Raw genomic sequence first — 19,743 nt, forward strand, 5'->3', positions numbered from 1 at the left:
GAAACCCAGTCTAAAACCATAGGGAGGTGGAAGGATATAAAAGGAGTTGGAGAAGGAAGGGGAAAATATGGTCAATATTGTATAAATTTTTAAAAATAAAAAATGGCTGGGTGGTGGTGATGTACATCTTTAATTCCAGAATTTGAGGCAGAGGCAGGTGGATTCTTTGTGTTTGAGGCCAGCCTGGTCTACAGAGTAACCTTGGCCAGGACAGCCAAGGCCACACAGAGAGACCTTGTTTTGGAAAACTGAAATAAATAAATAAATAAATACTTAAATTAGACAAGTTACCGAGAAACCCACATGGGCGCTTTGCTGATTCTAGGTGGCTGGAACTTCATAGCTTGATTGTTATTTGAAAAGTAAAATGAGGCAACAATCCTTTTATAATAAAAAGGCTGTTGTAGACAATTACAGGAAAGTGCAGGTTTCCTGACTCTGCCTGGTGTGCTATCCAGTTCTCTGAGCTGTGTAGGACACAGAGTGTTATAGGCGGGGTATGGAGTGTGTTTAGGTTTCCTAGCTATGCTCGTTGACATTGATACATTCCTGTTGCTGAAACTGGAGTTATTCTACTTGCTATTAGTGTATACTCTGAGAATTTTTAAGACACAATAACATTTGCATAATGCTGACAGGTAAAAGTTCAATTGCATGTCAGAATAAAATTTCACGAATTTTCTAATAAGTTTTAGATTTTTCCTGTGACTTGGGCCTTTTCTGGTTTCGGGTGAAGGAACTGGGAGTCTAATTCTGTTTTCTGTAAGGGCTTAGATCTTCCTTCAGGCATTTGCACTCTAGGTTCAGGTCATCTTGTAGTGCTAGTTAGTTTAGTTTGGTATTTATTATTATTTGTATAGTTTTTTGTAGTAGTTAAAATGTTTTTTGCACATTATCAAGAAGGACATTTCAGATAGAATTCTGACACGAACACTATGCATATTGAATTACATTTCTGTTTAAATAGTAAGGAATAGAAATGTTTTTTATCCTTATATTGCAGGATCTTGCCAAGATAACTGGGTGGAAATGGAATCTATCCAAGTGTTACTAAATACCATCACCCACTTTCTCCCCTCAGCCTCATGCTAGTCTTTGCCTGCAGCTGCAGTGGTAGGCATCGTTCAGGAAGTGACCTTGGCTTGTATTAATCAAATTCAGAACACACAAAAAAGCTTCTGGCTAACATGCTGACTTGATGTAAAATTTTGTCGCATCCATTTTCCTTCAAAATGATGCCATCTTGTAAAAAGAAAACAAATTAAATGCACGTACAAACATAGTGTGCACACTTCTGCAGGCTGTATTTAAAAAGACTGAACTAGATGTATTTTAAAAATCAGACTTATTTATAAATTTATATCATGGGGTTAAATTATTAGTAGAAAATTACTTTTATAATTCCAAGTTGAAAACGATGTACATCATCCCTGATTTTATTATGGTCTGAACCTTGTACGTCAAGTTGCTGTGTAGTAGATGTTTGTGCAGTGAGGACAGTCTGCAGTGCTCTGGGCCTTTGGCTGTTGTGTGGTAAGTGAGGCACTTCTGTATATTCCTTACTTCTGGTGTTTCAGAAATAGCTGGCTATTTGATATTCTTGGTTTGGATAAAATCTACTATATGGGCCCATTTTAGTGGTGGTGCTGGTATGGGTCTCAAATCCAGGCCTGTAAAACTGCAAAAATTCAACCAATTGACATATCAATGAGGGAAATATTCCTGTCTATAAATCAGCTTATCTATAAATTTAGGATTTAGTAGATCATTTTGGTAGGAGAGTGTGTACAGCTGTTCCCCTTGTGTGCTTTAAGGAATAGCGGCTCTCCCACATGCATTTCCAGCACTTTGAGGCTAAGACACAAGGACTGCTGCTGGTTCTTAGCCACTGGAACTGGAAACAGACAGAGAGAGAGATTGTGTGTGTGGTTTTTTTTTTTTTTTTTTTTGGTAATTCAAGACAGGGTTTCTCTGTGTAGCCATGGCTGGCCTGGAGCTCTAGAGAAACTGATTTAACCCATCCTACAACCATCCCTTAAAAACAAACAACAAAAACCAAGTCAAAAAAAATCCAACTCAAACGTCAATCCCAAGTAGTCATGCTGCTTCAAGCTCTCTGGCTTTAGCATCCTCCTGCCTCATTGTCCTGGGGTGGTGTGTGGGAGGGGTATGGGGGGGGGAGAGAGAAGAGAATATGTGTGTGTGTGCGTGCACACACTCATGCCCCTGTGCACTCTTGTCTGCTTGCCTCCCCCCCCTTTCATCTTGACCTGCTCACTGTTAGTACAGAATGCTGACAATGGTAGTGAATAGATTAATGCATTGATTTTTTTTTTCTGCATTTGCCGGAAACTTATAAAAAACGATCAGGAGGACAGCTCTTGTCTATTGCCAAAAGGCTTTACTTTTCAGTTTTCTGTGCACAGAGGGCTGTGCTGGGTCCTGGAGGGCTTGGTGAGAAGGGTAGAGGGAGACAAATGGCTCCTTAGAAGCTCTAGCTATATTTCTGTAGACTCCTCTTGTGAAAAGGACAGCACACGACAGTTTGTATCAATGACCTGAGGGAGTGGGAGCCTAAACACTGTAATTAATGGACTTCATTACTGAGGTTTTCTTTTTAAAGCATTTATAGGGCACTAAACCGGTATCATCTTCTATCATTGTAGGTTGTTGGTAGAATTGAAGCCTCAAGGAGGAAAATCTTTTCCTAACCTTCCCTGATTAATTCTTTGTCTTCACTAGCGTTATTGATTGGTTTATTGGATGCTCTTAAGATAAACTCTGACTTGAAGGAGAAAGAGGATAATTATCAAATCATTTTTCTTCTTAAACTCCTGTTTAAAATAAAGTTGTCACGTGAATTTAGGGTTGTCGGGTGCCATTTTACCTCTCCTGCTTCTTGAGAGGAGGCTTTGGAGGAGCAGCAACGGCCTCGGTAGCCAGGGAGTTAATGCTTCTGCAGCCCGAGGGTCAGTGCAGTCTCTGTTTCCTGATTGGCTGCTAAAAGGTGAAATTGAAACCACTGTAAACTTTTGACCCTGTAGCAGTTCCTGTGGAAAGCCTTCTACTGGTGGAGCCTGCTCACCGCCCACCCCCACTCCCACCCCCTTTGCTGTATTTATTTAGTGTGCTAGGCTCTACCCAGCTTTTCAGAGAGCCAGAGAGTGGGTGAGACGGAGAGAAAGGAAGAGAGGGAAGAGCAGCAGAGCAAGCAGCTGCAAGCAGCTTGCTGACATGTTGCTCCCTTTCTAACGAGGTGCTTACTAACTTGAGCTCAGCCAGTTCACACACTGCCCTGCCATTAGGATTTTGTGGTCTTTTAGCCTTTAGGCACGTAGAAGCAGAATGGCTTGCCTCCACAACATTTAGACTCACTGTGTAACTGGCTAGCCTGATGCTGGAGTTAAAGGTGTGGCCGCATTAAAAAAATAATAAAGCTTTTAATGTTTTAGGTTAGCATACACAGTTTTGGGTTCATTATATTTTCATGCTGTGTGCCATTGTGCTCGCTCTAGTCCACCTGATCTCCTTCTGCTCCGCTCCGTGTCCCCTGAACTCTGTGAGGCTGGAGACTGTTCAGCAGAATGCCTGGCTTTACTTCCTGCATGTGCTAAGCTAAAAGCTTTCACTTTCAATTGCCCTTTATGCATTTCTATTATGTATCCTGTCTTTCATGTAATTTTTAGACAAATGGCTAATATTTTCTTTCTTCCTCTTTCCTGTTTCTCTCTTTCTTTCTTTCTTTCTTTCTTTCTTTCTTTCTTTCTTTCTTTCTTTCTTTCTTTCTTTCTTTCTTTCTTTCTTTCTTTCTTTCTTTCTTTCTGTTTTCCTTTGTAGCCCTGGCTGTCCTGGAACTCACTCTGTAGACCAGGCTGGCCTCTCAGATTCACCTGTCTCTGCCTCCCTAGTGCTGGGAGTAAAGGCTTGTGGCACCACTGCCTGGCTACAAATGACCAATATTATATAAAGTGTTACTGGAGTTGGCAGGATGGTTCAGTGGGTAAAGGTGTTTGTTGCCAAGACTGAACTGAAATTGGGCCCATGGTGGAGAGAACAGGTTTTTGAAAGTTGTCCTCTAACATCCATATTTCTGTCATGGGATATAGGGATGCGCGCACGTGCACACACAAATAATAAAGACATCCTGTAAAATGTGTTTTTTATCATCTTTGCCTTTTGGGGTATGGTGGTCTTGGGGTTGGATCTGGGCTTTTGTGCACACTGGCAAGCCTTCATAGTGAACTTTGGCCTCAACCCTGTTTTTGAGAGAGGATTTGGCTGTGTAGCCCAGGCTGGCCTGGAACTAGCCATCTTCCTGCCTTTGCCTTTTTAACTCTGGGACTGCAGACGCATGTGGTTGTACTTTTGTCATTTACTGTGAAGAATTAGCAAGATGATTAATAAATCCGGGTAATATTTGCAGAGATTGCCTGTTTCATGAACAGTTTTGGATTTGTCTTAATTTCCATCTTAACAGTGCTTCAGGATTACTCATGTTGTGGTGCTTTTTTCATCCCTGCCTGTTTGATGCTGATCAAATGCCAATTTCATGGACATCACTTTTGTTTCAGAAACTTTAGTGCCTGTTTGTGCCTGCTTTTGCTTCTCCCCAGTTAATGGTGGCACTATGATTTCTTTTTTTATAGTATTTATTTTTATTTTTGATTATGTGTGTATCCGAACATGAGCATAGTGCTCCTTGAGGCCAGAGATCAGGAGTTATAGGTGGCTGTGAGTAACCTGACAAGGGTATTAGAAAACTAACTCAGGTTCTCTGCAAGAGCAGTGTATGCCCTTAGCTATCAAACGGCCCCCTCTATAGACTGTGCTGCACCCATCAGCAGGACCCCATCTTCCCTGGTGTTGGGATAGTTAGTAACCAGCCTGCCGTATCCTATCCCCCTTCCCTAGAGTGTTTTGGGGAGGAGAATGTAGACAAAATGAGAGGATAAACTTTTGAAGGAGGTTGGCTATCCCCCCCCCCCCCTCGATTTTTCGAGACAGGGTTTCTTTGTAGCTTTGGAGCCTGTCCTGGAACTAATTCACCAGACTGGCCTCGATCTGCCTGCCTCTGCCTCCCAAGTGCTAGGATTAAAGCTGTGCACCACTACCGCCTGGCTGTTTTTGTTTTTTTTTTTTCCTTCCCTAAAGGCTGTTTTGGGAAACCAAGGCTGTTACTTTCATTGTATTTTTCAGGTTGCCTTGCCCAGGACTACACATATTTATAAAGCATTAAGTGACTGTAGTAAATGGTTTGAAGTCAGATTGATCCTTTCTCATGGGCATTGGTATAGGTGGTGCCCTGCAGAAACCCTGCTGTCATCTATGACCATCACATTGTGAATGCTGTGCTTAACTTTTTTTTAAAAATAAAAATTGCAAGTTTTTTTCTTTCTTTTGAGACAGGGTTTCTTTGTAGCTTTGAAGCCTGTCCTGGAACTAGCTCTTGTAGACCACGCTGGCTTCGAACTCACAGAGATCCACCTGCCTCTGCCTCCCAAGAGCTAGGATTAAAGGCGTGCGCCATCACCGCCCAGCTAAAAATTGCAAGTATTGATCTGGTCAAAAAGGCATCTGATTCCCAGAGGAGCCATCATGTAATGGCTTTCTCATGCTGAAGGGAGAGTTGGGAGTAATAATAATAACAATAATGATAATAATAATAATGCTTAATTTGAAGAAAAGACAATAAAATTCACACACACCCTTTTTGTCCTTAGGATCAAAAGATTTGTTGAACAACGGGCTCAGAGATCGGTAAAAATAAGCTCCTACCTGAACCTCACTGACCGGGCTGCCAGGTAGGTAATTCGTGCACTTTCCTTGACTTGATTGCTGTAATTTTCTTTTTTACTTGAATTGCCCGAAGGCTTTGCCTTTTGCTTTGTGTCTTTAACTTGCTTTGTGCTTAATGTGCTTCTTTCGATGATGGTTTAGCAAGTGGACTTGGTTGAACAAACACATAGGTGTACGTTTGTCTATAGTATACTGACAAACATACTTTGTGGGGACAGGAGGGAAAGCAGCTCTTCCTGCCTCTGTGTGTGAATATTCTAAGGTTTTTGGTTAAAATTGGAATCTGCCTGGAGTGGGTGGTGGAACATGCTTTAGTCCCTGCAGAGGCAGGCCAGCCAAGGCTACAAGGTGAACCCTGTCTAAAAAGCAAATTGGAATCAGCTGCCACTCATGTTTGCTATTTCCCCCAGATCACTTGTGCAGACAGATGACATTTTATCTAGCTCCATTCTTAACCTTTAATATTACATCATGATAGTAAAATAAAATCGAAAAAGCTGCTGGATCACTTAGAAAGCAGTTCACTTTGCCCAGCTAAGTGTGTATTATCCTGCCAGTTCTTGCTTAGTTAGTCCTGAAATCTCTCTGGGTATTTGAATCCCACCCTCCTCGAATACGTTACTAAACAGGCTTTATCTAGTTTGCTATTTTCCTGTCCTTTTGTCTCACTTTCTAAGTTTAGCCTTCTCTAGGTCAAGAGCTGTAACTTGGAGCTGCAGCAGTTTCTCACTTGCCCGCGTCCCCTTGCTGCTTCCTTATCTGCTGTTTCTATGCGTTTGTAATTTTGATGCAAGATTTTCTTACGTTCCTTTTCCTGTTTACAGAGAAAAAGGGACAGTGCCTGGGGTACTGCTCAGTTTACAGCCACCTGCTGAGAATGCTCAAAGCTTCACGCCTTAAGCCACCAGTCTAAACCCCCAATTAGTTAGGCACCTATCCTGATTTCCGTTTGTATTGTTTATACTTACGAATTCATCCAGAGCTTGTAGGCACCCTCCTCGCTTTCCTGCTCTATGGTTCTTTGGCCTATTGGATGGTGCCACCTACAGTCAGGACAGTCCTTTACCCTGTCCTTCACTGTTCACTTGCCAGCTCTGCAAGAGAGTTCACAGATGTACCCAGAAGGGCTCATGAAAACCCTAGGCACTGGTGGCTCAGTCCAATCAAGCTGCCAGTCAAGATGAACCCTCTCAATGTAGTAGATGCACAGTGTAGATGGAGTAGATTTTAGTTGTCTTTTTATGTAACACTTAACTAAAATTCTCATTCTAAAAGTTCTCCTGATGGGTTGGTGAGATGGCTCAGCTGGTAAAGGCACCTGCTGCCAAGCCTGACAACCTGAGTTTAATCTGAGACCCGTATGTTGGGGGAGATGTCCCCAAGTTGTCCTTTACCTACACATATATTATGTTCCCTTTCTCCATGCAAAATATCATTAAAAGAGCTGGGCAGTGGTAGTGCATGTCTTTAATCCCAGTACTCTGGAGGCAGAGGCAGGCAGATCTCTGTGAGTTCGAGGCCAGCCTGGTCTGCAAGAGATAGGCTTCAAAACTACAGAGAAATCCTGTCTCAAAAAAACAAAACAAAACAAAACAAACCAAACAAAAAAAAATTAAAAAAGGTTATAGTGAATCAATGTGAACAAAATATCACTGGCAGAGGAATGACTGCTAGGCTGTATTTACCCGTGTCCTTCATTTTAATTTGAGAAACATTGCTTTGATTATATGCTATCTTATTAAATACAAGCCCTAGTTATAGGAACTTAGAAAGGATGCTGCCTTAAAGCCAAACAGTTTAACTGACTGTTTTCAGTCTTATTTTCTTTTGGGGTGTATGGATCATTAATCTTGCCAGTTGCCTGCCTAGAGAGAGTGACTCTCAGCGTAAAGCCAGGAAGCACAGATGGCCAGTTTGTAGTAGGGAAGCTAGTGGGACAGGACTGCGGTCTTTCATAAGTTCTCATAATGATCAATTTGTACACTTTACAGCTCTCAGGTTCTTTCCAACTCTAAGTTTTTGTGGTTGACAGATCTGGTACTTCATGTAGAGACTCTTATCTACTTAATGCTTCTCCCCACTCATTAAAGTACAAGATTGCTAGTGAGAGTAACATTCTCACTCTGTAGCTCAGCCTGGAGAGGATGATAGGGCCTCACTCTGTAGCCCAGGCTGGCTTTGAACTCAATGATGCTCTTTCTACAACCCTTTGAGCACTGTTCTTGTGCACACACAGTGCTGAATGTTAATATTCCCCTTTAAAGGAGATATTTGTGGGGGGTAAGTTAATACTGGATTGTTCGTGATTTAGCATATGCCTGTAACCCCAGCATCAGGAGAATGAGCCCGGTCAGTTCCATGGTGAGTTCCAGGACAGCCTGGAACCACAGACCTTATGTACAAAAGCCAGACCTAAACACCTCCCACTCTGAGCCTGAACAAATGAAGAGTACAGTCTTTGGTTTGCTATTGGTGACCTGCTAAGGTGGTAGAATGAAGTTTTAGTAGGTATGGTCAGGATTATTACTGAGGCTCTTGGGCCTCTCCTCCAAGCTAGGAAAAGTTTTGTTTTTTTTTTTTAATTTTTTTGAGATAGGATTTCTCTATGTAGACCTGGCTGTCCTGGAACTTGTCGTGTAGACCAGGCTCGCCTCAATCTCAGAGCTCTGCCTGCCTTTGCCTCCCGAGTGCTGTGGTTAAAGGCATGCAAAACCACTGCCGAGCCCCAAGAAAGTTGTGTTTGTTTGTTTTTTTTAAAAAACAGACTATAAATCTTTTTTTGGTCATATCTATTCTCCTCCACAATCCGCCCCCCCCCCCGGCCCTCATATTTTTTCTCTCTTAAAAAGAAAACCAGAACAAAGACAACCCAGCCGGTACTAATGATAGTTACTGACTGGCATTAAGTGGCTTGTTTACTCTTCCTCACAGAGGGCAGTCTGTGAGGAAGAGTGAAATTCCTGATATTGTGACTCAGGCGTCCAGTTCTTTTCCTGTGTTGTGTTGATGTGGTGCTGAACTTCACCAATGTTAGTGAGTTTGTTCTCTCTCTGTTACAGCTCTTCTTCCTTCTAGCCCACTGTTCTGTAGGATGAAATGGGAGTAATAAATAGTATGTATGATCTGCACCATGTCAGATGAACTATTTTAAAATTTAAGACACTAATGAGCATTATTTTGTGTGTGTATGATCTGATTTATTTAATGTGTTTGGGTGTTTGCCTGCTTGTATGTCTATGCACCACATGCATGTAGTGCCTGCAGAGTCTGGAGGAGGGCATCAGAACTCATGGATCTGGAATTACAGATAATTGTGAGCTATCATGTGGGTGCTGGGAATCAGACACAAGAGTAGCCACTGCTAAGCCACCCCTCCAACTCCTTGTTTAGCTTTAAACACTACTACTACTAAAATTGGTCGAATATACTTCCCTTTTAAATTTAATGATGGTTTATAAGATTGTATTCTGCATAATTAAATTTTGTAACATATCTTTTTTGGCATGGCTTCATTAGAATTTATATATTCAATATTTTGAATATAATGTAGCTTTTGGGTCAAGATCATGGCTCAGATGACAGGCCTAACTGCATGAGCCTGATAACCTGAGTGTCATTTCCATAACACAGCCCCACCCCTGAAAAGCCAGGTGCAGTGGCCTCCATCTGTAGTTCAGAACTCATAAGCTGAGATGAGAGGTGGAGACAGGAGAAGCTCCCTGAAGCTCCAGGGCAGCTAGATGTAGAAGCAGAAGACACTGCCTTAACCAAGTGGGTGCTGTGTTGTGCTATGGCACGCACTGGCATGTACATCAACCCCTTACCCCCAAATAAATTTAATAATAGCAGCTTACTTTATTGTAACTATCTTTAAGCTTTTTGAGATGCAGTTTTGGCTCTGATACCCTGGCTAATCTGGTACTTGTCTGTGGTTCAGACTGACCTCTTGCACAGTCTTTCTGCCTGAGTTTCCCAGGTGCTGGGAGTATAAGTGTACACTGCTATGGCTTACTGAACAGAGATCACATACTGTATAAGATGCTTTAAACAAACAACTCTTGACAGGAATTTTCCATTACTGAAATCAGACCTGCAGTTGAAGTAGTTTCCTATAAGTACGGCACTCTTGGAATGTGTAATGAATACTTTAGAATTTATTTGCATATATGTATTTTTTCTTGATACAGGATCTTTCTATAATAGCCCAGATTGTCCCCAAACTCCATGTTTTTATCTGTGTATTCAGTGTGGCACCTCTCTTGACATGCAAATTTATCTTTTTTTAAGGCTTACTTATGTTATGATGATGAATGTTTTGCCTACATGTGTGTATGTGTGCCACATGTGTGGTCTGTTGGCTCCCCCGGAACTGGGCTTACAGATGAATGTGAGCTACCGTGTGGCTGCTGGGAAATGGGGTCCTTGGCAAGAGAACAGGTGCTTTCAAGCACTGAACATCTTCTCTTCAGCCCTGAACTCATCTTTGGTTAATACAGTCATTGTTGTTGTTGGTTTTTTTTTTTAACCTGCAGAATTGGATAAAATTTTTGTTTTTGTTCATGAAAGAGTTTTATTTAACACAGACAATTACACAAAAAAATTGGATCAAAGACACAGGTTGTAGCTTAGATGATAGAGTGCTTGCCTTGCGTGTATTCATGGGGCTCTTGAGTTCAACACACACACACACACACACACACACACAAAACATACAAAAATACAAAAATAAGCCTTCAGGTCAGTGATAATATGCTTCTTATAGTACCTAATTTTGAAAATTAGGAAATGTAATTGGTCTAAATCCCAGCCTAACAATTTGCAGAATGAACTAATGAAAATAGTCTTATAAGTGGTTGTAGCTTGTAGGGGCCACACTTGTAATTATTTTCCTAGCATTTTTCATTTCTAAATCTATTTTCAAAAGAACGTTAGTCTGGGTGTGGCTGAACAGTCTGTTAATCCCACACTCAGGTGGTAAAGGCAAGTAGCTCTCTATGAGGCTAGTCTGCTCTACATAGCAAGCTCCAGGCTAGTCAGTGGTACACAGACCCTGTCTCAAAAGGCAAAACAAAGGTACAGAGCTATTTAGAAGTTGATATTGAAAACCTACACGTCTGACCTTGGGTAGAATTTGCTGTATGTAATCAGTGTCTGCAGCTGGTGGATTCCAAATTGCCTCTTCTAGGTCTTTGCTTTGTGAAATAGTATGCATCAGACAGGAGTGCATGGCAGCTGATATTGAGCAAGGCTAACAAATCTTATTTGTTTTCACATTTTCAAGCAACTTTAAAGCTTTTCATGTGCACACATGTTTAAGATGTGTTTCTAAGCTTCAAATGAAATGCATTACTTATCATTAATACGAGAAACTAAACATTTTAGTGGGCTTTGTGTATTAAATACATTGCGAGTACGCAGGCATCGAAAGTGAGTAGTGCAGGATGTTTGATTCATTTCTGTGAGAGCTCTGTTCGGCCTAGCTTTAAAACCATTAGAGGAAAAATACAGCATCTTCACATTGTGGTCTTGCAGTGTCACCTGTGAGCCAGCCTTCTTTCATTTCCATACTCTGAAATGTGACCAGAATGTAGAAGAGGGAATTAGAGGAATAAAGCCCTGCGGATAACTGTGGGAAAGTGTTCTGAAAGATGACATGAGTAGAACTGAAATAATTTTTAATTTTGTTGCTTAGCTTTTTAAAATTTGATTGTGGTGATAGCTAAAAGGGGTTTTAGAATAAAGCACAGAGTCGTCGTGTGTTGGTAAGCTCGTCAAAGAAAGAAGTGCTTTCTGTGGTGGGCACAGGCCTCAGGTACCAGGACCCATCAGAGTCCCGGCCCCATCGGTGTGCAGATCACACTGGCTTGCTGCAAGAGCATGCTCAGACTGCAGAAGACACAGTGGCCCCATTCAGATGTAGTTCTACTGTCTTTGCATTTCTAGACACGACTCTGCCTGCAGGCTTCCCCTCCTTCCCAGGACCTAAGAAGCAAAGATTAATTATTTTTGTATATATGAGTTTTTATTTGGGTTTTTGATAAGTTGTTTTAGGAAGAAATGTAAGAATCCCTAGTCTCTTGGTATTAATAATGAAACCATCTTAAAAGGATGCTGTATAGCGAAAGACACTTATGGTTTAGTCAGGTTAAGTTGCCAGTATCTTTGCTCTGATTTTTTTTTAAAATTATTTCAATTGATTTTTTTATTTTTTAGTCAGGATCTCTCTATTTAGCCCTGGCTGTCTTCTACTCACTGTATAGACCAGGCTGGCCTTGAACTCACAAAGATCCACCTGCCTCTGCCTCCCCAGTGCTGAGCTTGCACCACCATGCTTAGCTTGCTTGCTATTAAAAAGAATCAACTATGAGGGCCTGGAGAGATGACTCAGTAGTCAGGAGTGCTAGGAACTCCTCCCAAGGACCTGGGTTCAATTTCCGGTGCATCTGTGGTGACTCACCAACTGTAACTACAGTCCCTCCTCCTTGGGCAGTGCTGCATCCACGTGAAGACAAAACACCCATACACATTAAAAAAAAATTAAAAAAAGAACCAACCATGAGTCTTAACATGAGTTTTATTTTTGTTTTGTTTTGTGTTTTGAGACAGGGATATCACTTGGTGGCCCTTGCTGGACTCTGTCTCTGTAGACCAGGCTGGCCTAGAACTCACAGAGATCCACCTGCCTCTATGTCCCGGGTGCTGGGATTAAAGTCATGTACAGTATTCTGGCTTCAAAGATCTGTTTTTTAAGATTTTTTAAGACAGAGTTTCTCCAACAGTCCTGGTTATTCTGGAACTCGCTCTGTAGACCAGTCTGGCTTGGTTTCTCCAACAGTCCTGGTTATTCTGGAACTTTCTCTGTAGAGCATGCTGGCTCTGAACACACAGATCTGCCCGCCTCTGCCTGGAGTGTTGGGATTAAAGGTGCGTGCGCCACCACTGCTCTGCATGTTTCTTAAAACAACACTCATTGGGAAGCTAATTTGCAAGAGCCTGCATCTGCTAAACAAATGAGTTAATTTTTGCTTTTGGAAATAGGATTTTTAATCACTTTAACCTTGTAAAAATGGTGGGTTGCCATTTTTAGACAATGCAGTTAAGCCTCTGGTGGTGGGGCATGACTTTAATCCCAGCACTCAGGGACCAGCCTAGACCGCAGAGATTGAGTTCCAGGACAGCCAGGGCTACACAGAGAAATATCCCCCCCCCCCCCCGAAAAAAAGGACAAAATTCAGAGATGTAAATTTGCTATGATCCTGCTGTTTTGAGGCCAGCCCTGAGATAGATCTGAAGTTATCTTCTTTGCTTTAGTTTGTTTGATAAATCAGTGATTCGATGTGTGTATGTGTGCTCTGCTTAGCGTGGGACTCAGCCTTATCTGTTAGGCTTTGGCTTCAGACAATACTCCATGCTAACCAGATCTATTTTGAGTTTTACTATATGTGGTACTCAGACAATGAGTGATGTGATTATCTTTTCTTACTCTTTGTAATTTATGAAAATTTATAATTACTTTCACATCCTCTATTTCTGTGTGTGCACACATGTGTGTGTGCAGCCCTCCCTGGACATCAGTTCTTTTCTCATTAATACTGAGCATTTATTTCTAGCTTGAGTAGAAGATTTTATTATATATAATTATACATTATACATATATATATATATATATAATTATATGTATTAAGTGCCTTATAGTCTTGAATTTCTTGGCCATCTTAATTCAGTTTTAAAATAGTTTTTGAAATTGTCACCTACGGGGCTGGAGAGACGACTCAGAGGTTGAGAGCAATGACAGCTCTTTCAGAGGACCTGGGTTCAATTCCCAGCATCCACATGGCAGCTCACAACTGTCTGTAACTCCAAGATTTGACACCTCTGCTCAGACATAAACGCAGGCAAAACACCAATACATATAAAATAAAAAATAAATTATTTAAAAAAAAAAGAAATTGTTACCTACAATCTTTATATTGGGCGGGAACAACAAACCTGAGTTCTGGAGATGGAGCTCAAGTCAACAGGCTTGGTGGCATCTCTGCCATCTCACTGCCACTGCAGCCCTTTCCCCCAGCCTTTTAGGCTAAGCTGTCTGGCCTTGGTGTCTATCTCGCCCTACCGCTTGCTCGCGCGCGCACCACACACCCCTATCCATTTCCCATTTCCTCCTTACCCCGCACATGGAGGGATTACAAATGCCCACCACTGCCCCTGGCTTTTATGTGGATTGGGGTATTGAGTTCAGACAAACGTTTTACTGGCTGAGCCATCTGTTCAGCCTGAAATACTTAAAAAAAGAAAAGATTAATTTTTGCTTTGTGGGTGTTTGCCTGCACTTGATCTCTGCATCATGTGCGTGCATGGTGCATGCAGAGGTCAGAAGAGGGTCTCAGATCCTCTGGAACTGGAGTTGTGCACTGCCATGTGGAGAGCAGGATTGTAGGGGCAAAATCTGATGTTATTGCCATGATAAACTTTGAGCTATCACCTGAAGTCATAATGTTGAACTTGACCATGAATACCATGAGTACCTTTCGTTACTGAAGGACTTTTGATGAATGATTGATATGAATGAATGTAGATTTTAATAGACTGCATAATGAAATTATACATTTACTTTCTATTTGAAAGTAAATATATCTATATTTGAAATGTCAGCTTCAAGACCCAGTGCTTGACACCACAAATAATAATAGAAAAGCTGTGGGCTGGAAAGATGGCTCAGTGGTTAAGAGCACTGACTGCTCTTCCAGAGGACCCGGGTTCAATTCCCAGCACCCACATGGCAGCTCACAACTGTCTGAAGATCAGTTCCAGGGGATCTGACACTTCACACCAATGCACATAAAAAATAAAGTTAAATAAACCATAAAAATATTAAAAAAAATAATAGAAAAGCTGTGTAGTTGTGAAGTCAAGTCATGCATTTCAGTGCAGCATGGAAGGTCCTTGATGGGATTAGGGTCTGATTGTCAGCTGCAGGAAACCAGAACATGCTGTCTGGAAATGCATTTCTTGGAGACAAAGGTTATTTTAAGAAACAGACATAGCCGAAGCTCTGAAAACTGACATTACATTATTATCATTATCATCTTATTTTATTACTTTAAAAAACACTAATCCAAATTCCCACTTCCCCTCCACTCCTTCCACACACCCTTCTCCTCACCCTCTCCGATCTTAAGAGGGAAATCCACACGTGATGTGCAAGTGAGTGTGTTGGTGTGTGTACATCTACTCAGCCGTTCCTCCGTTGAATCACATCAGTCACTGAGTTCCAGCAAGACTTACTATAGTACCTAATATAATTTATGTTTATATGCCTGATGGTTATTTGTCACTGCCAGCAGAATTAGCTTTTTTTTTTTTTTTTGGTTTTTTGAGACAGGGTTTCTCTGTGGCTTTGGAGCCTGTCCTGGAACTAGCTCTGTAGACCAAGCTGGTCTCGAACTCACAGAGATCCACCTGCCTCTGCCTCCCGAGTGCTGGGATTAAAGGTGTGCGCCACCACCGCCCGGCCTAGAATTAGCTTTCACACTTATGTTGAGACAGGGTTTGTGGTGCTGCCTAGGATAGACTCAATTGTGTTGGAAGTCAAGATTACCTTCCAGATGCTTCTCTGTTTTCAAGTACTGGAGTTCCAGTACATACGTGACAAAGAGTTTCATTTTAAGTTTTATGAGATTTAGTGTGTGCATGTGCACATGCCCTGGGGAGTTGGTCACCTTCTTCTTCCTCCTTCTCTCCCTTCTGTTTCTCAGGCAGGTTTCTCTGTGTAGCCATGGCTGTCCTGGAACTCCAGAGATCCACCTGCCTCTTCCTCCTGGGATTAAAGGCGTGAGCCACCATCACTTGTAAAAACCTTTGAATTTGACATTGTAAGACTTAAGTTTTTAGATTAATTGGTGGTGACAAGCCACTAAATTGAACTGAATAGGAACATCCGTTTGGGACTTGTATTTTAGGCAAAGCCTTTATGTGTGAATTTTCTTGATGCCTTGTAAATTCTTCCCAGGTGCCTTCCCCATACCCCACCCCACCCCACCCCCATTTAGAATGAGATATCCCAGGTTCGGCATAGCGCTCTAAGCAGTTCTTCAAACCCACAGCTGTTGTTTAACAATTTTCCTAAGTTTCTGTGATTCTAAAGAAGCACTACAAAGACTCATGATTGGTATACTTAATCATACCTTGTATAACCCTGGCACACAAGCCGGGGGAAGTTGAGTCACAGCTGAGATTGGCCTCAGTGTTTACTCATCATAGCACACCCAAGAACAGACACTTGGAGGCTATTTTAGAGAGTTTTGCTCTTCTCACCTCAGATTTTCTTGCTGTGTTAGCCACTCTTTCCATATCTCACCTGGAAGTAAGGGTAGTATTAGGCCAGAGTACAGTTTAGTTGGTGTGTCTTGGGGAGTAGTGGGTAGGGGGTGAGGCATAATAGCTGTGGAGGTAACCCACATGGTGTCTCCAGATACCTACCTCATGCCCCTAAACTGAAGTATTTATGATCTTACTGATTTGCTGAGCAACTTTCTGTTAACTGGTTGGGGGCAGTGTGATTTACGGCATAAATGGTTTATTTTGGTGATCGTGGGGGAATAAAATGGGGTAAGTGGGATAAGGAACATTTGATGCCATTTGTTGGTTAGTTATAGCTCTTCCATTCAGGATCTAGTTGTGATGCTAGTGGCAAGCTATTTAACCACTCCCCTATCTGCAAAACCAGAATTGATTGTATGGGGGAGGGTTGTCATGAATACATGTGAGAAGTTCAGTGCTATCCTGTTCTGTATCCTCCCCCACGCCTCTAACACAGGAAAATGCTAGCTTATCATTGAGTAGCCCACTCCCTCTCATTTTGGCATGGTACAGTTTTTCTTAGGCCCCAAAATAACTTGCTCAGTTAGAACGCTTATATTATTGATATATTTCATTTTACCTTTTTTTTTTTTTTTAAAAAAAAACATTTGTTTGCTTGCAAGTGCACACATGCCTCAGTGTACAAATGGAATGTAGAAGACAACGTGTGTGTCCCTGCGATGATCTCCGTTTGCTAGGAACAGAGGCAAGCGCTTATACCCCCTGAGCCCTCACCCTATTCCTGTTGATCTTTGTGTCTGTGCCCTTGTGCTTCTGGCTAGTTTACAAGCCTTGTCCCTTGTCTGAATCTTGAGATAACAAAAAGGAAGTTGGCTAATGTTAAACAATATACCCAAACCGTACTCTTAGTCCTTGTGTTCAGCTACATTAAATTGGCATGGCTCCACTGATGTTCATTTCCTGCTGTGTACTTGGTGGATGCATGTGCTTCAGCGGGTGCCAAGCTTGGCTGTGACCGCTAGAGATGTGGGTGGTGTTTGCATCCGTCTTTGTAGTCTCTTTCAGATACTTGTTTAGTTTGAATTTTGTCACAGATGATCCATTAGGTTTTGATGGCGTGGGAAGGCATTCAAAACTGCTTTCCTGCTATTGGTGGCATTCATGAATTCCCCATCATGTGCTACATACTAGTTTGTGTTTCACAGCAAAGCTGGGCCTGCTGTGGCTAGCACGTCTTCCATTCTCCACTCGGGTGCAGCTTCAGCCATGTTAACACCAGTGCGAGAAAACACGTCACAGAATTTGGGATAATTAAGTGAAAACGGATATGTTAGTGCTCAATGCATAGTTTGCTGCTTAGTTTTAAAATGTTCTGTAAATGAAGCACACATGAAGCCAGACAGTAACACAGCTAGACTTGCTGTAGTTTTGTCCTTGACAGAACCAGACTTTGCTGTTTCCCACTAGTGTGCCTGTCTTCATGTGCTTTAGTCTGAAACCTGATAGGAGGGTTCATGGTTGTCGTCCCCGTGTGGTGTAGAGGCAGGGCCAGGCACTCAGGACTAGCAGCAATTACACTGGGGTCCAGGCCAGCCTGTGCGACAAGGCCCTGTCTCAAAACAAACATGACCTACATATTTTAAGTTTGATCACGTGTGGGTTTTCTTTTAATTGGCCTTTCTGGTAGTATTATGCCACCTAGTGGACATACGTCGTGTAGGCTGGCTGGTTGAAATGCTAGATGCATTTTAACATTAGAGACTTAATTCTTTGGGCCAGTGATTGTCATGTTCAAGCAAGAGTTTATTACACATGAGAGCTTGGTAAATGCGGCTTAACAGAACCTCACAGTATAAGCTCAAAAGGAAATACCCTGTGTTTATCTTTTTAGTGTTTGAAATTTAACCAAGATATATTATTTTTTCCACCAGTCAGTATATAAATAATTGTTGCTGTGTAGTTTATGGTAGCCTTTGCCATGTAAGACTTTAAGTAGAATGTACAGGACTTTTACATCAATGTTTATTATATAGGCTAGGCTTATTTGAACTTAACGGAAGAAGAATATTAGGTGATAAATATTAGAGAAATGACCCATTGGACAGAAGCGCTAGCTAGAAAGAGAGCCTGTGGACTGGAGGATGAGTCAGTTGGTTAGGGGCACTGGCTGCTTGGACAGAGGCCACAGGTGCTGTTCCCAGCACACCCACTCCATCTTCACTCCAGGTTCAGGAGAGTGACATCCTCTTTTCACCTCAGTGGGCACTGCACACACGTGGTGCATGTATAAACATGCAGGTAAAATCGAATATTTTTTATTTTGCACAGAAAATAAAAATAAATATTAAAAAAATTCTGACTAGTCTAGTCTGGGCTCACCACTTGGAGAGGTTTTTTTGTTGTTGTTTTTTGGTTTTTTGAGAAAGGGTTTTTATGTGTAGCTCTGGCTGTCCTGGAACTAGCTCTGTAGACCAGGCTGGCCCCAAACTCACAGAGATCCGCCTGCCTCTGCCTTCTGAGTACGGGGATTAAAGATGTGCACCACTGCTGCTCAGTCTGAAGAGTTCTTAACCAAACCGCAGGATAAGATTTTTATCTCTTCTGCTTGGATATAAATAAAACGTAGAATTTTATCTAGATTGGAGTCTTGATAGTCTCTTATTAAATATAATTGGTTTTGCGATATGTATGTTGACATAGGGTTTCACTCTGTGGTCCAGACTCGTCTCAGCTGTCTTAGTTTGGGTTTCTATTGCTGTGAAGAGACACCATAACCATAGCAACTCTTTTGTTGTTGTTGTTGTTTTTCGAGACAGGGTTTCTCTGTGGTTTTGGAGCCTGTCCTGGAACTAGCTCTATAGACCAGGCTGGTCTCGAACTCACAGATATCCGCCTGCCTCTGCCTCCCGAGTGCTGGGATTAAAGGCGTGCGCCACCATTGCCCGGCCATAACAACTCTTAAAAAGGAAAATCATTTAATTGGGGTAGCTTATATTTTCAGGGTTTAATCCATTATCATCTTGGTGGTGTGCAGATAGGCGTGGCGCTGGAGAAGTAGCTGAGAGTCCTACATCTTAACAGGCAGGCAACTGGACATGGTTTGAAACATGAGGCATGACTTGAGTGAGACTTCAAAGCCCACCTCCACAGTGACATACTACTTCCAGCAAGGCCATACCTACTCCAACAAAGCCACACCCCCTAATAGTGCTGCTCCCTTTGGGGGCCAGTTTTTTTTTTTTAATAAGCCATCACACTAGGCTTGCCTAGAACCCTTGTCTCAGCCTTCTGAGTGCTAGACACAGACTTGCACTACCAGTACCAGCATGGTTACAGTGCAGCTAAGCTCTGAGCTTGTGTGAGCACACTCATCTATGACACGTACACTGAAAAAGGGCCTCCGGACCACAGCGTGCAGCCATTCTGTCATATGACACTTATAGAAAATGTGTGTTTTAGTTCTTATCCTGTTCCCTCTTCTTTCTTAGTTGCTGGATCTGTGTTCAAGATGAGTGGATTAGGTGAAAGCTCCTTGGATCCACTGGCCACTGAGTCTCGAAAACGCAAATTGCCTTGTGACGCTCCAGGACAGGGGTAGGTGATTTGTCTCCGTTTTTTAGATGG

At 42.0% G+C, this 19,743-nt stretch overlaps 1 protein-coding gene across 2 annotated transcripts in view; it reads left to right on the forward strand.

Moving 5' to 3' along the window:
* Ncoa3 (nuclear receptor coactivator 3) overlaps positions 1-19,743 on the forward strand; it is an 88,351-nt gene that overhangs the window by 37,045 nt on the left and 31,563 nt on the right. For both annotated transcript variants that reach the window (XM_075963104.1, XM_075963106.1), the window contains exons 2-3: positions 5,721-5,801; positions 19,608-19,713. In XM_075963104.1, the coding sequence (XP_075819219.1) occupies positions 19,628-19,713 (86 nt within the window). In that variant the 5' untranslated portion in view covers positions 5,721-5,801; positions 19,608-19,627. The remainder of the gene's footprint in view (positions 1-5,720; positions 5,802-19,607; positions 19,714-19,743) is intronic.

Source organism: Microtus pennsylvanicus, chromosome 2 (assembly GCF_037038515.1).
Source record: "Microtus pennsylvanicus isolate mMicPen1 chromosome 2, mMicPen1.hap1, whole genome shotgun sequence".
NCBI lineage: Eukaryota > Metazoa > Chordata > Mammalia > Rodentia > Cricetidae > Microtus > Microtus pennsylvanicus.